At 39.5% G+C, this 14,718-nt stretch overlaps 1 protein-coding gene across 3 annotated transcripts in view; it reads right to left on the reverse strand.

Annotated features, from left to right (window-relative positions):
• The window catches only part of KDM4B (lysine demethylase 4B), a 71,977-nt gene that overhangs the window by 32,050 nt on the left and 25,209 nt on the right, over nucleotides 1–14,718 (reverse strand). For all 3 annotated transcript variants that reach the window (XM_031557159.1, XM_031557158.1, XM_031557155.1), the window contains exon 7: nucleotides 11,346–11,483. In XM_031557159.1, coding sequence (XP_031413019.1) covers nucleotides 11,346–11,483 — 138 coding nt within the window. The remainder of the gene's footprint in view (nucleotides 1–11,345; nucleotides 11,484–14,718) is intronic.

Consider the following 14,718-nt stretch of genomic DNA (forward strand, 5'->3'; position numbering starts at 1 on the left):
CACACTTTTACAAATGGTAAGAGAAACTGTGTTGATTTGTAAGTAAGAAATAAAAAAGGCTAAAATAATAACATTCTGCATTTAGTCTGAATACACCTAAGCCAAAGAAAATGTGCAACTTCCATTTCAACTAGTATACACATGCTCATTAAATTCAGCCACTAGAGTTATGCTCTTACTATTGCGTGTCTACACAGAGACTAGACACGAACATTTTTACTTGGATATCTGTTTCCTATGGAGAAGTGCAGAATAAACAAACCGAGTCCTTCATCCAAGGAGATTCTCATCCAGTACACGCTACCAGACTGACTGAGCATCTGCTCTTTACGAACTTCTACCTGCAAAGAAGCCACAGGATCAACAAGGACGCAGCAATACATCAGTGGCTGCTTGGGTGCCACAACTACTGCTTTGCTGTTGTATGGGAAGAATCAGATCCCTTTTTAGTTCTGCACTAAGGTTCAAAGCATTGCACTTGCACTAAACTGCCTTTCAACTCTGAGTTGAGGATGAGGTAACTACAGTGACTTCGTAGCACGTTTTTTTTTTTTTCCTTAAAGCTATTTCACTTTTCCTCCATATCTTTTCAGAACTATTCTGTCCTTTTTCTTAGCAGAAAGGCATGAAATTAAACTCACTTCTCTCTCTTCTTCCTTCTCTTTACACTTCCATTAATAAGAGACTTATGGCTGCAGCTGAGAAACCACTGAGAGAGAAGAAAAATTCCTTCTGTAGTCTCAACTATCCCACTCCCCTGCCACCTCCTATTTTTCATTTTGGTTCCCTTCTGCTCTGCTACGACTTGGATAGCAGTAATAACCTGAGTGCACTGTGTAGGAAGGAGTATTTATGGGCAAAGACTTTCAGGAAAACTCAATTAATTTAATGAAAAACAGCGTAAGAGAAGAAGGCTGGAAATGCAATTTGGCCGAAGAGTGGCAGGAGCACAGATGGTACCCATGTTCCAAATTCGTGCCCCAGCAGAAGCTTCTCACCAGCACCTCCGTCAATCTGGGCTTAAGAGATTTGTATTGAGCGCATTTTCAATCACTTTTCCTTAAGACATTTAAAAAGCACCTCTGTACTGCTAAAAAGAAGAATACAGAAGGTCACCCCACAGCACAGAGCATCAGTAAGGTATAGCAATCGACCTCTTCTGCCTTTACTAAGTATGAAAAATGGCTCAAAAGAGGAACAGACCACTTTCTGGTTCCACCCTGGAAGCAAGATGCTGCAGCACACAGATGTCAACTCCTTCAAATCAAGTGGAGATCTAAAGGTCTCAAGAACAGCTGCCAACACCACAGAACCACTACTTAAGAGTCTCAGCACAGTGTAAAGTATATGCAGATTATCCAGGCACCACATATAGAACTATTTGGATGCTACTCATGGAGCTGCCCAGAGAAATGACACTGTGGGAGCAATCTTCAGTGCACCGCAACACCAGGAGCCTGCCGTAGCCAAATCCCTTTCTTCATACACAAGTCTAAGATGATGTATGTTTACATTTCAATTTTAATTTAATTTTATTGCTTTTACAGTAGCAAGCATGTATAATTTAGAAAGCCTCTTTCTTCTGGGGCTTCTTTTGGGCCGTGCAGTTACATTTCCTCAGCTGCTGCACTTCTGTCCACATTCATATTCCCAGAATGGTCAGTGTGTTTTTTCATACCCTTCCATCAGACACAACAAGATCCTGCTAATAGAGCAGACACTTGCAATAAAACTGCAAAAAGGAATGTGCACACATATGTTAGAGGTGAGAGGGGGAGATGATAGAGAAGGAGACTATGGGGAGAGAGGGGCAAGAAGATTGCTTTGCCATTAATTACCTGCTCCATTCTAACAGAACAAGGCAAAAAGAGCAAGCTTGTGTTTCCCTGTCAGTGACAGCCATTTCCACATACTGTCCTTCTTTCCTTATATATGCAGTCATATTTCTTTCAAATATTCTGATTACGCAATTGTGGACACAACCATGCATGTTTCCTAAGACGTATAATGCCCACAACTCCTCTCCACACTCTCTCCCTATCTGGTTTTCTGTGGAATGTATCTTCCCTATTCCATTTTTCACCCTCAAATTCTAGCACCTTAATATCCAGTACTATTAATGTTTGTAGAAGCAACAACATAAAATGAACATAACCATGCTTACATAACTGCCAAGGAGAGAAAAGAAATCTCATTTTCTTATTGTGAGCAAAAACTGAGCCACAAAGCCCTGATTCAGGTACTCCAGAAATTCCTACCAAGGCTTTCCTTCCTTCCTTTGTCAGTAGAATACAACTAGTTTTAGACTTGTGAAAGATTTAGGAGTGATATGGTCACCCAAAGCACAGGCCATGACTAAATGGCAACATGAAGGATAGGCTTGTCCTGCCCAGCTGTCAGGTGAGAAATTTAAGGAACTCAGAGATCTAATCAAACATCTCTGCATTTCTCCTCTGCCTTTCTCCACTGGCAGCCAGATTGCCATGGCTGTCAGAGGGACAGACTAAACAACAGAGTACACTTACACACCAACACAGGTTTATGTTTAGTTCTGTCTTCAGTTGCAGGGTATCCAAGACCCAAGAGAGCAACAAGACCAGAGGAGCTGCCGTATTCCCCACACTTACAGGAACCTATTTGTTCCATCTTCTGAAGACTTTTGCTAGCCCCAGCTCTCTTTTCCTGTAAGCTAATGACTTTGCTGCCCATATGGGATAAGAACATACAAAGGCAACTTGCAACTAAAAAGAGCATACAAAAATATTCTCAGGAAATGGAAATGTGAAACTCTTTTCAAAAGCAGAAAAACAACATTCTTCCCCTATTTATTATTTTATTATCTGTTACTCAAAGTTGGAGACTGGTGATATATCCGACCTCTCCAAGAACTTTGTGACATCAAACATAATTCACAGTGATGGTAGGAAATTTGTGACTATGGAATGCATAACCATGATCTTATCTGGTTTTAGTTTTTTGTTTTGTTTTGTTTTTAAATAAAAACACTTATGAATCCCTATAAGGTAACAGTCAAATAAAAAGACTGTCTCCTTAAAGTAATAAAATGAAATGATCTATGGAAAAATATAACTTCATTCAACCTCAATCTTCAACTGCATTTTTGTAAGGATTCTTTCCCTCACTTCCCAGTTATTAACACTAAATTGAACCCTACCTGTTCCATGACATATAAAGAGTTAATGTAAAATAACACTTCTCTCCTTACACAGAAAGTCACAAAAACAATCTAATTAAATCAGCACATTTGGTTCACATGGGAAAAAAGAAACACCTCATATTTGAATTAATTTAGTTGCAAGTGCAGTTGTTTAAGATCCAACTAGCCTCCCACTTTGCCTAAATGGAAATTTAAGCAGAAGAAAACCCAACACATTCGAAGTTCCTTCAGCTATTATGCCATCGTTAAATATTTTGGTCTTGCATTTAAGTTTTAGTATCTGTTTCTCCATAACAATGAAGTCTAAAAGCAAGTTACTGGGAAAAAAAAAAGAAAAAAAAGATGGTTGTATCCAAATGGTAGTTAGGAAATACATATAGAGAACACTTCTGATCTTCTCTCTATAAATTGCCAGGACAAGATACAAAGCTACAGCTTTTGGGAAGAACACAAAGTCCTCCCAGTATAATACTCTAAAACAGCTATCCAATTCACTATCCAATTACAGATGTGTTTCCTGATGTCTAATTAATGCTCCCCCAGGACAACACAAAAACTGGTCTGGGCTCCAGTTTACTTTCCTTCCATTCAATCCAAACTCTCATTTCCACTCAGACCTTGTAGAGCAATGCTCTCATGGATACCCCTGTTTTCAGAAGTGATGAAGGAACACAGAATTGCAGGTTAGGAACTGAAAGATGGGTGACAGCATTCCATGAGTCAGTAAGGAGTTAAACATTGCGAAGAAGTAGAAAAACTTAAAATTCACAGTTTGTGTGCTTAATAGTTGGAAGTTGAGAGCTTGTGGGAAGGAAGACAAGCCCTGACCCCCCGCTTCTACTGTAATTACAAGCATAGCTTTAAGTCTCAACAACAAACCAGTTCATTAGGAAACCCACTGGAAATCTTCCACAGAGTTTCATAAACAAAACAATTAGGCAAAGATTTCCAAGGACTCCCCCTGGTCCCTGGCTGCAAGGCATGCTTTTTCCTCGTTTGCCTCCTTAATTCGCTGCCAGAATGTTCCATGCAGATGTTGTGGGTGGAAGAGCTGAGTGAGTGGCAAGTGACATTAGCCAGGGAGCTAGATTTACCCCACTCCACTAAAATACTCAGGATTCTAGCTTAAGAAATAGATGTGTCATACGGATAAGGCTGAAAGGTTCAGTGCTCTCAGTAACGCTAAAAAAGAACGATTCAGTGAAATACCAGCTCCCCTCTGTTTTGACACTCATTTCAGTACAAGGGATGAATAAAATAAGACTAAATCATAACCACTGGGTGAAAGTCTACAGTGAATATCATTTTGAGGTTATCTCAAGCTATTATTTCTTCCACATCGTAAGTCTTGCAGTTGGTGAAAGAAGTCCACAACTGACCGCCTTCCCTGGCAGAAAGCAGTGACATTTCAGCAGCTCAGCACTCTATTCGTGCATTCAGGAAGCAGCAACCATGAAGTGACACGGCTGAGCGAAGCTCTACAGTTCTGAAGTGACAGATGTACCAGGTCACCCTTGCCAAGTGAGTACAGTTATCCTTTCATCCTCCCGCCTGATCGTTGGTTTTCCAGTCACTTCCTTTATAAAGGAAGCCCAATGCTGTGATATGGCAGCAAACCAACAGATGAAGCAGTAAAATCCACCATTTTGTACACTTCGACTAGGAAAATCTCCAAGCAGTTTACAAATACATAAATAATTTTGCTTGGTGGAATATGAAGTGTTATCTCATGTGACAACCCATGATCTGCTTCCAGCACACTGAAATTATTTTCCCTTGTAATGATAAGTCTTCTTCTGTAACATTTTTCAAAAGGATAGGAGGCTGGAATTTATTTGTTGCATCTTCAAATGACACAAATTAGAATCAAGGGAGGGTTGGTTCATAAATAAAGGAGGAGAGAGGCTGTCTATCTATCCTAAAAGAAACAGCAATCAAGACCTCTCTGAAAACCACACACCAAATGAAACACTTTTATCTCTTTCCAGTAATAATCCAGATCCACCTGTAAGTGTTTCCAAAGCAGTTGGAGAGTGATGAGTTAGAGAACAGATACAAGATCTGAATCCTGATGACTGAGATTAGAACACACCCAGCTATGAGCCAACCCAGCAGCAGAACCTGCTGACTGTCAGCAGGAAACCAAGCTGCAAGAAAATTAGGAGCAGCACGGCTATCAGGAAAGACAAATAATTGAGCAAAATGGAGTTAAAAAAAAGAGAGAGAGAGACATTCACAGCTCTAAGCACATGATAATAAGAAGTGGGGTTTCATTTTTAAATGTTTTTCCTATACAAAACAAAGAGACAAGAACGTTAGCCACATCTGCCTTTCAGTACAGCAAAGAAATTACTGAGGAGGAGAACAAAGAGGTACCTGATGAGTACATGTGATGTGAACTCACAGCTACTTCACATTTTCACACTGCTTTCAGATTTCCAAAATTGTAATATCTGCAACTCTTAAATGGAATATGCTATCCTGTTATTTATTTTTAGGTGGAACATAAGACTGTTCCTATATAAGCCCTTCTGTGGCCCTCTTGAAGCAATTCCAGTGGAGTAACACAAGCCACACAGGAAAGCACAATGCTAAGGCAGCTTTTAAAAGGGATTTCTGATGACTTTGCAATACTACTATCCCTAAAGCCAGATGACCCCAAAAGCCCAGCTCTGACATATGAATGACTGGGGCTTGTAGACTTTACCAGGGCCTCCCATGTAGCAGGGAAGCTGAGCAAATGAGCTGCAGGATGCACATTCTTCACAGAGTTGTTTACTCGCAGCCACAAAGCACGCAACCACCTCTGCACTATAAATCACAGGGTTAGTGAGGCAGAGAGGATGGGAGCTTGTGTCAGCCCAGCAGCATCAGTACCCATGGGTTCAGGGCAGCTTCCACCACAGGGTCCTGGAGAGTCACCACGAGCCAGAAAAGTCATTGCCAAGCAGCATTCAAAAAGTCAAGAGCGGCATGCTTTATACTGTACAGTAATTAAGCTAAGTGTAAATCAGGCTGAGTAGCACAAACAGGCTTAGTCTTTTACAGCAAATCCCTGCCAGCACCTCTATAAGGGTGAGGACAAACGCTGAGTAGAGAGCTGCCAACCTGCCTGAAGTCCTTTCTGCTCTCATCTACTGGCCCGAGGTATAAAATATTCCCTTTGTTGTGAATCAGGTCCTGAAGAGTCCATCATTCCCTCCCAGCTCAGTGCACCATTTCCATGGGCAGCGCACCCAGACGAGGCAGGAAGTGGAGCAGACATCCTTCCTGAGGACTGGGATACTGACCACCTGCAAGGGTTTTTTTTTCTGATGCCATTCTTGCTACATTAACAAAAAATGACGACAATCAGCCTCCCAGTCAATACTTCAGAAGATCTCAGAAAAGAGCTGATGAAATGAAGGTCCAAGAGAATCGCAGAAAATTGTCATGTTTCCACCTCAGCACAAAAAGAACTGCAAAAATTCCTCTTCATTATAAAGAATCAGTGGAGAGTAAGGTATTACAAACGTATACAAACATCACAAGAAAAAAAGCACCAGAAAAAAAGAGAAATATTTAATACAAGAGCAACTTTTGAATCTGTCTTACAAGAATAAACAATGGAAATCCCATTCCATACTAAAATGTTTGGGTTTTTTAGTCTTCTAATTTTATAAGGTCCACTTAGACTCACTGGAGATTTACATACACAATTATGGAAAAAAAAAAAACCAACCCTTATTTCTCCTACTTCATAGACCAAGCAATTTCTCCAAAAACCTCAGGAATTTTCTTTCTTGAGAAATAAGGACATCTTTGAACAGAAAACCTAGGAGCATATGAACAGTAAGGAAACGTGAGTTGCAATTTTACAACAGAAATTATATGCCAGACAACTTCAAATAAGGGAGAGCGCAAAAAAATGGTTCCCTTCTCATCCACTTACTTTTAGTCCAGTTTGCAAAAGAAACAGAAAAGTTGACCTGCGAGGTACACTTGAATTTCTTCTAAAATTTTTTCTAAAATCCTGAAATTTTACATTGGTCTTCTTGAATATCAAGACCAATGACTTACAGGCCACCTCAACTTCAAGAAAGACACTTTACTAAACAACTCAGCACTGAAAGGCTTCTTCAGTCAATACACAGCTAAGACCACTCTCTTGGTCTATTGATGGTTGCATCCAAGAGAAACAAAGTGAACCAAAACAGCAATGCAGAAAGCAACTGCAGGCTTATATAGTAAAACAAAAATAAAATAACCTGACATCAGGAAACAGAAACTATTATTCACATGCTTTCATTAATGAGGTTTTTTTCAACAATCAAACAGGAAAAATCATGACAAAAGTCAACGAAAGGCAAATGACTGAAGAGCTCCAACTATGGAGTACAAAGGAAAGCATTTCTCAGTAACTTTTTAAGTCTCTGCTTATGCAGGTAAATATTAACATACAGCATACAAAACCATCCCTATTCAACTGTATTATTTAATCAGTAATGTTAAGGTCTAGTACAGAGTGTGCAAATTAGAGCCAACTCCTGATATTGAGCCACTAAATAGTGTTTCCTGCCGGAGTTTGATCTTCCCATTTAACATAGCAAAGAATGCTAAAATGAATTACCATTAAATACTTGGAAAGATCCAGTGACTACACTCCAGAATGACCTACAGGAACCACAAGATTAATTGAAGATCTCTCTCCCGCCCCACAGACAAGCAGCTGACAGATGTGCTATTCAGCCACAGATTAAATAAAATAGGTAAACTACTTGGTCTTAAGGTCACCTCGACTGGAAAGCTGCAACACACGGCTCCTTAAGAACTAATGGGAGACATTTACATTAGCAATAAATGGGATATGATCTTTAAACTTCACTAATTTTCACATATTTTTACAGCTAAGCCAGGTTCCACTGTAGTTAGCAGAACATTTCAACAATTTGGCAGGCAATCAGCATGGTTCTGCCCATGTTTCTCGAAGGTAAGCCACTGCTTTCCTACACGAGTTTTCTTTTGCCCTATGCCACTGATATATATCATTCTACTCACAACTCTAAGAACAACAGAATTCAAATTTAATCCCAAGGATAAAGTCCAGCAGAACATTACAATTGGCTAATTTTGAACTTTACCTTGTCACCAATCTCACGAGTTCTGCTAGGACAAGGAAAAAAGAAGAATCATTTTACACCCAACTGGTTTCAGCGCAGTAATGCTACAGACTATAAAGTACTGCCCAGTCAAGAGTTTCCAAGAACTTTAAAAATAAGCAGATGAGAAACACCTGTTTGGATGTAGGCAAATGTAATCTAATTGAGCCTGACAGCACAGACATCAATACAGTCATTTTCAAAATTTAGGAAACCTGCAATAGTTAAACAAACAAACAAACAAAAATAAATAAATAAATAAATCACACACTCCAGGATGCCTCTCCACAAATTCTTTTTCCTTAAATGTGCATGCAGATCAGGTGTACAGAATCAGCTGATGTTTCATTAAAGTCTCTGTTTAAGTTAAAATGGGATTTAAATAAACCTTTAGCCCTTTCAGTGCAAAGGCATTCATACCTCATCTGCAGCCCAACAGTAAGGTATCAAAGGGTTAATTAACACATTGCAGCGTGTGGTTTAGGTGATACAAAATGGAAATCTTTGAATAGACAAGTGTCAGCAAGTGCAATGGAAATAAATTGGGCATCTCCTTCCACACTTCAACTTTCTCTCTCTAGATTTGCTCAGAGCTCTCTATGCTGCTTGTTCAGTAATTTCACGCTACGCTGCTTAACAATGTAAGCATGGAGGCTCAATCTAAAACCGCACTTCCCAAATGTCACTTGTTTGCAAACACATGGCTGAACCCAAAATTGCTTTCGATATTAGAGTGGTGCCTGCTGGCACTATTGTAGTTAAAGGTCTGTCAGAATTTCCATGATAAACCCCATTTTCAAGGGTGTATAACCATGACCATTTGCTACAGACAAACCTGGTATACAAGGCCACAGCAAACTTTTTTTTTTTCCCCCCAAACCAGGTTTGCTTAGTCATTTCTGAGTGTTTCTAGTCATTTCTAAGACACTTGACAATGATTTGAGGCCTCTTACAGGTCTAGTTTTTTCTTACCAACCCTGTAGCTCCGTAACAAATTCAGATGTACGATTCCCTCTTCACGCTCTACATGGCCTTAAGAGCCTACAGCTACTCCACATGGCCTGGTCTAACACCTCGATGGAAAGATTATGAACACCAACTACGGATTCACATACTTGAACACACGTAAGGGACAGAGAAGACAAAAGCATGACTTTTCAGAATGAGGATTTTTCTGTTATGAGAAGCATTTTGGCTGCCATTGCTAGCAATTTAGAGGTTTTACCTGCCTGGCACAGTGATTATTTTATACTTCACAGCACAAACAATAGCACGCGTAACAGAAGACACTTTTAAGCCACCGTAGTTTCAGAAATGAAATAAAATCTACGTGTTTATTTTAGAAAAGAAGGGAGCCACATTTCTTTGTTAACAGCAGACTCCATGAAACCATGGGCTGAATATTACTAAAAAGAGCAAAGACAGACACTTCACCTTTCAGTAACCAAAAGGGCTGAAGTTACTTTCTGTGTGATGAGCTTCTCAGACACTGAGTGCTGTGACATTTTATAGTCAAGGGCTGCCTGCCTGCAGTTGCAGAGGCAGGACATAAGTACAAAAAGGGGAAAAGCTTCAAAAAAAGGCTCCTATGGGCATAACAACCATCTTCCTTTCCTAGCTGGGTTAATTATGCTTACTTACAAAAAAGGAAAACTAGGAGGAAACAGCATTGGGCTTTTTCCTCCCACAATTCTAGCAGATTCCTTACTGTCTGCAGTGCCAGAAACAGCACTAGCCTCTAAAAGCAGAAAGCGGTGCATGGCATTAGTCAGAAAGCAACACTCACACTGATTAACACGCAGCATTCTAAATGTAATTCTGCACAGATAGTTTCAGCTTAGTCAAACATGGCTGAAGACATTACAGCAAGAAGATGGAGGTTTCAAGAAAGCACACTCAACAACCGAAGGATCCCAAAGCAAAGAGAACATTCAGTAATCATCTACCTTTTTTAGAATATAAACCCTAGTAAAGGAAAACAGGGCAGCATTACATTGTTTCACAGGTTGAGGCTCAGAGGCACTTGCAGTGCATCTTCAGCAAAGTTGTCTTTGCCCGGAACAAAGCATAAGGATGTATTATAAAAGTCGTAAAGTCAAGCTGAGTTGATGGAAGAAAAAGAAGTGCAGAAGATGATATAAATGTTATTGTAGAATGAAAACTAAGTCTGCCTTTCTGAAAAGGAGAATCTGTGGTGATTTTAAGCTCCTACCCCATGGCTATAATTTCCCAAAGATTCTGCAAAACTGATCCCCAATTTAAAAACTCATGAAGCAGTTATACCTCACTGAACCACGTCTAATGTACCAAAAGCATCAATACATCAAAACAAACCCATTTAAAGCAGACTTAAAAATAAATAAATAAAAGTAAAAAACCAACCACATTAATCTGTTTGAAATATAAGGCCCATAGCTGCTAGCTCTTCAGATTTAAAAAAAAAAACTAGAGAACATAGTAGGTACGCTGTCATGGAAAACTGTCACTGCCTTCAGAACTGTCAAAAGTAATGCAAACAAATAAGAAATTTGCCCTGATGAAATAGCCACACAGAGTCACTCTACCATGATTCTCCTCTTCAGACATGACTGAGACCTTTTCTACTGTGCATTTGCTGGGAAATTTAAAAATGTCCAGGTGATTAGTATACTCCTATGAAAGTTTAAGATGTCTCTAATTTATCCTTTCTCCTTCAACGTGTATACCCTAGGAACTGTATTCAGTTACATCAGTCACCTTATCCACTCTGAAATGCAGTTTAAATGCTTCAGAAAACTAACCCAAACCTTCTAGCTTCAAAACCACCTCTCCACAAGGTGTATGCACATTCCCCTTTCAAGAAAGACATTAGTGTGCCCTCAAAATGACATGAATTATCAACAGGAATAAAACAATAACATGGATCAATGAAAGAGTACATTTGCAAAACAAGGACATTTTCAGTTTGTTCAAAAAGAGAAGTTCCCCACCCAATCATTAGTTTACGAGCTCGTGGTTTTAAGTAACCCCTCAACCAAACAGATACCTACCTGGGTTGCCATTTTTCCGTAGTCAATCCAACGCAATGTGGCAAAGTTGGTTGACTCAGCACAGTTGAAGCCATGATTGAAGCCAGCATGGTAACCGTAAGGAAATGTAATCATAAACTCTCCAGCTTCCTGTGTGATCTGAAAAACAGAAATAAAAGGACAACCTACATCAGATGAGCAGAAACAGCACTTTGAAGACAGAGTTATATCCTCCTTGTTAAATCTCTCTCAGCAAGAAGGCAGAACAGTCACTGCCAGTTCTTGGCTATACTATAGCAATTTCTTCTTGACTGTAGAAATACTGAAGTAGTTCTACTAGTCAAAACAGACAGTACAAAGGACAGAACCTGCTATAAGATCTTAACTCTTGAGACAAAGGCCCCAGTTACTAAAAGGGTCCCGAGCTGCAGCATTCCAAAAGATCCACAAATCTTTTGCTTGCTGTCACTTCATCCCTTGTTAAGTTCGTACCTACACTCCCGCACCATGCGAGTGGGGCCAGACTGCATTTCCCACCTACACATGTGCTCTCTGCTGCAGTGTCCTGTATTTATTTCCCCACTTATATGGTTATCACTCTCATTCTCATTTGTTCACTTGTAAGTCAAACAACCTAAAAAATCTTAGCCTGCTATTGGTTCACCTGAGTAAAATTAAGATGAAAGTAAGTAAAAAGGATTGAAAACTGCAGATTACAGCTCTAATCAGAGGCTGAATGATTCCCGTACTCTAGAAAATCACCTTTTAAAAACCTACAAAAAGAAAACGTTGGGGAAGGAATGTACTTGTTAAGCAACTCAACAACAACTGGTAGCAGCGTAACCAGCTCATCTGCTAGCTTCCCAAAGCATAGGGTAGCATCTCCTCCCTGCAACAGATCAGAAATAAGGCAAAATTTGACCTTCCCCTGTCTTTCTAAACCAGAAGTGCTGACAAAGCTTTTGTAACACATCTGGTTTATTTCCCACTGACACTAAACCACAACACAGCAGTCTGGAGCCTATAGAGCCTTCAAAGAACCTTCACATATAAACACAGGAATAGAATCAAACAGAAAATGTTATCAGAAATTAAACCCCTGCCCCACTAGACTGAACCCAAACTTGTTCACACTGTGAACTTCAGCAGAGTACAAATCGAGAAAATAAATGCAAGATGTGATAGCACAAAAGCTTCCAGATGAGGGGTGCTGCAGCACAGCCTGCGGCCGCACTGCACATCCCCTCCCATCCCTCCATACATCACTGCACAGCAGTAGATTGCTAACTTCAGAAAGCGGAAAGAAGATGTTTCTGTCACAACATCTACATCCTGGTGTCTTCATTTCAAGCCCACAGCATATGTCCTCCATGTCACTGCTGTCAACATTATCCCTACAATAAATTAGAAAGCACTCGAGATGATGGATAGGCCATGCAGAAAAGTAATAACTATTGAAGAAAAGCCAGCACAAACTGCCATTCGTGAGAAAGGCCTAAATTTACTGACTTATGCAAGCTCTTGCAGAATAAATGGAGAAATCAATAGGAGATTATAGAAATACACATTTTTAATTATTAAAAAGCTCCAGTATTGATCTGCCTTTTTTCTTTCGAGAAGTAAATACCATTATAGAGATTTATAAATGCGTGCTTATTCACTTCATTGAAATCTGCCAGAAATGTAGATGAAGGGATCCTATCTCTATTTCTACAGAAAAGTGGCACACATCCCCTGTTCCTGAATAATAGCAATCCTCCTTCAAAACCTACTATTTCAGGATAGGAGTTATTCAGATATGGACTGCTCTGACTGAAGAGATCTCCTCCCCCTCTTCACATTTAAAAACATCCTTCCAGTGAGTGCCATGGAAAATATAGAATATATAAACACACACACAAAAAAAACACATTTGTGCCCCACATTCTATAAAACAGGATTAGGAATTATATTTCTTTAAGTGAGATGTTAACAATACCCCTTCTTTAAAAAAAGTTTGGTTTAGACAGCAATATTGTTTTTCTTTGCGTGCATTGGCCTCTATTTTTGGGGCGAAAAAAAACAACAAAAAACACAGAAGCCAAACACATACAAAGGAAACAAACAAAAATCTGCACACAAAATAAGTTTCTTATCATTAAGGTAGCACACATTTTAATACTCACTTTGAAGGAGGCGCCAGAGATGAACCTACACAACACCTTCCCTCCCCAAATCGCAAGATTCACAGTGGGAAGCCTAGCTAACTGGGAAAAGACTTTTTACCAGGCAACAAATTAGAAATTCCTTCCCTATCAGAGTACTTCATATCCCATGCCCATCACCAAACAGCTCAGTAAAGCTGACTTGGGATAAACTCGATAGAAAAGCATTCCTCTATTACAAACTCTTTTGCTCCTCTTGCTTGGCTGTTGATCAGAAATTACTGAGTATATATAATTACTAATCAGCGCCACTTTCCAGGTACATGGAAAAGCAAACATAAAGCGTCACATCAGAGAAAAATATGCCCACCTACAGCATTCAAACATTTGATGTCTCACAAGAATTTCCTTCACCTTCTGACTTCCCCCAGCCATTCAAGCAGCATGTTTGGGCAGTGAAGAGACAGAAATTAATTTCTATTTCCTATTCTTTTCCATTTCATAGAAGGATGGGATACCAACAACGGGCTGCACAACAAACTTGACTTACAATATCTAGTGTGCACCAACTGGGATTTTTTATTATTATTTTCAGCATCTTTAGATAAGCAGTGATCTATATGTAAGCAAGCAGTGATCCCTTCCCAGGTTCTACTCAGCCTCCTCTATCAAGTCCTTTCTCATAGGGGCATCCATGTATTACACTGAGATGCTACCCATACTCCAATCTACTCATCAACTTTCCTGAAATTTGTAAAGTTAAAATTCCTACCAAAAAAAAAAAATCAGATCCCAAAGTCAGATTATTTTCAACCATGTGTAGCAGATAATCATGTTTTCACATTTGGGCTTTAGGTTTAACAGATAGAATTACAAGAAAAAATGGTTTGTTGATCCCTAAGAACAATTTAATATCAACTATCATGCGCAAACTAGGCGAAATGTAGCCACTGATATTGAACCATAAGCACCACACATGGCTTTCTGCAAGTCTCTGCTGCACAGTGAGCTCATCTGACAAACCAGACAATCACACTTCAAATTTCATTCATCACAGCCTTCCACTAGGAAAAATGAAACAGTCTCTGGAGCAGTAAATTGAAAGAATTCATAGTTTTTATGCTATAAAAGAGTGCAGAACTTATACCTCTATCTCAAAGAATCACTAGGACCATCAAACAGGTGCTATACTTTATCACCAGTGGACTAACTCTAGCAAAACCATGCTTAAGAGTTCTTACTTAGGAAAA

This window comes from Meleagris gallopavo, chromosome 30 (genome assembly GCF_000146605.3).
Source record: "Meleagris gallopavo isolate NT-WF06-2002-E0010 breed Aviagen turkey brand Nicholas breeding stock chromosome 30, Turkey_5.1, whole genome shotgun sequence".
Classification (NCBI taxonomy): Eukaryota; Metazoa; Chordata; class Aves; order Galliformes; family Phasianidae; genus Meleagris; species Meleagris gallopavo.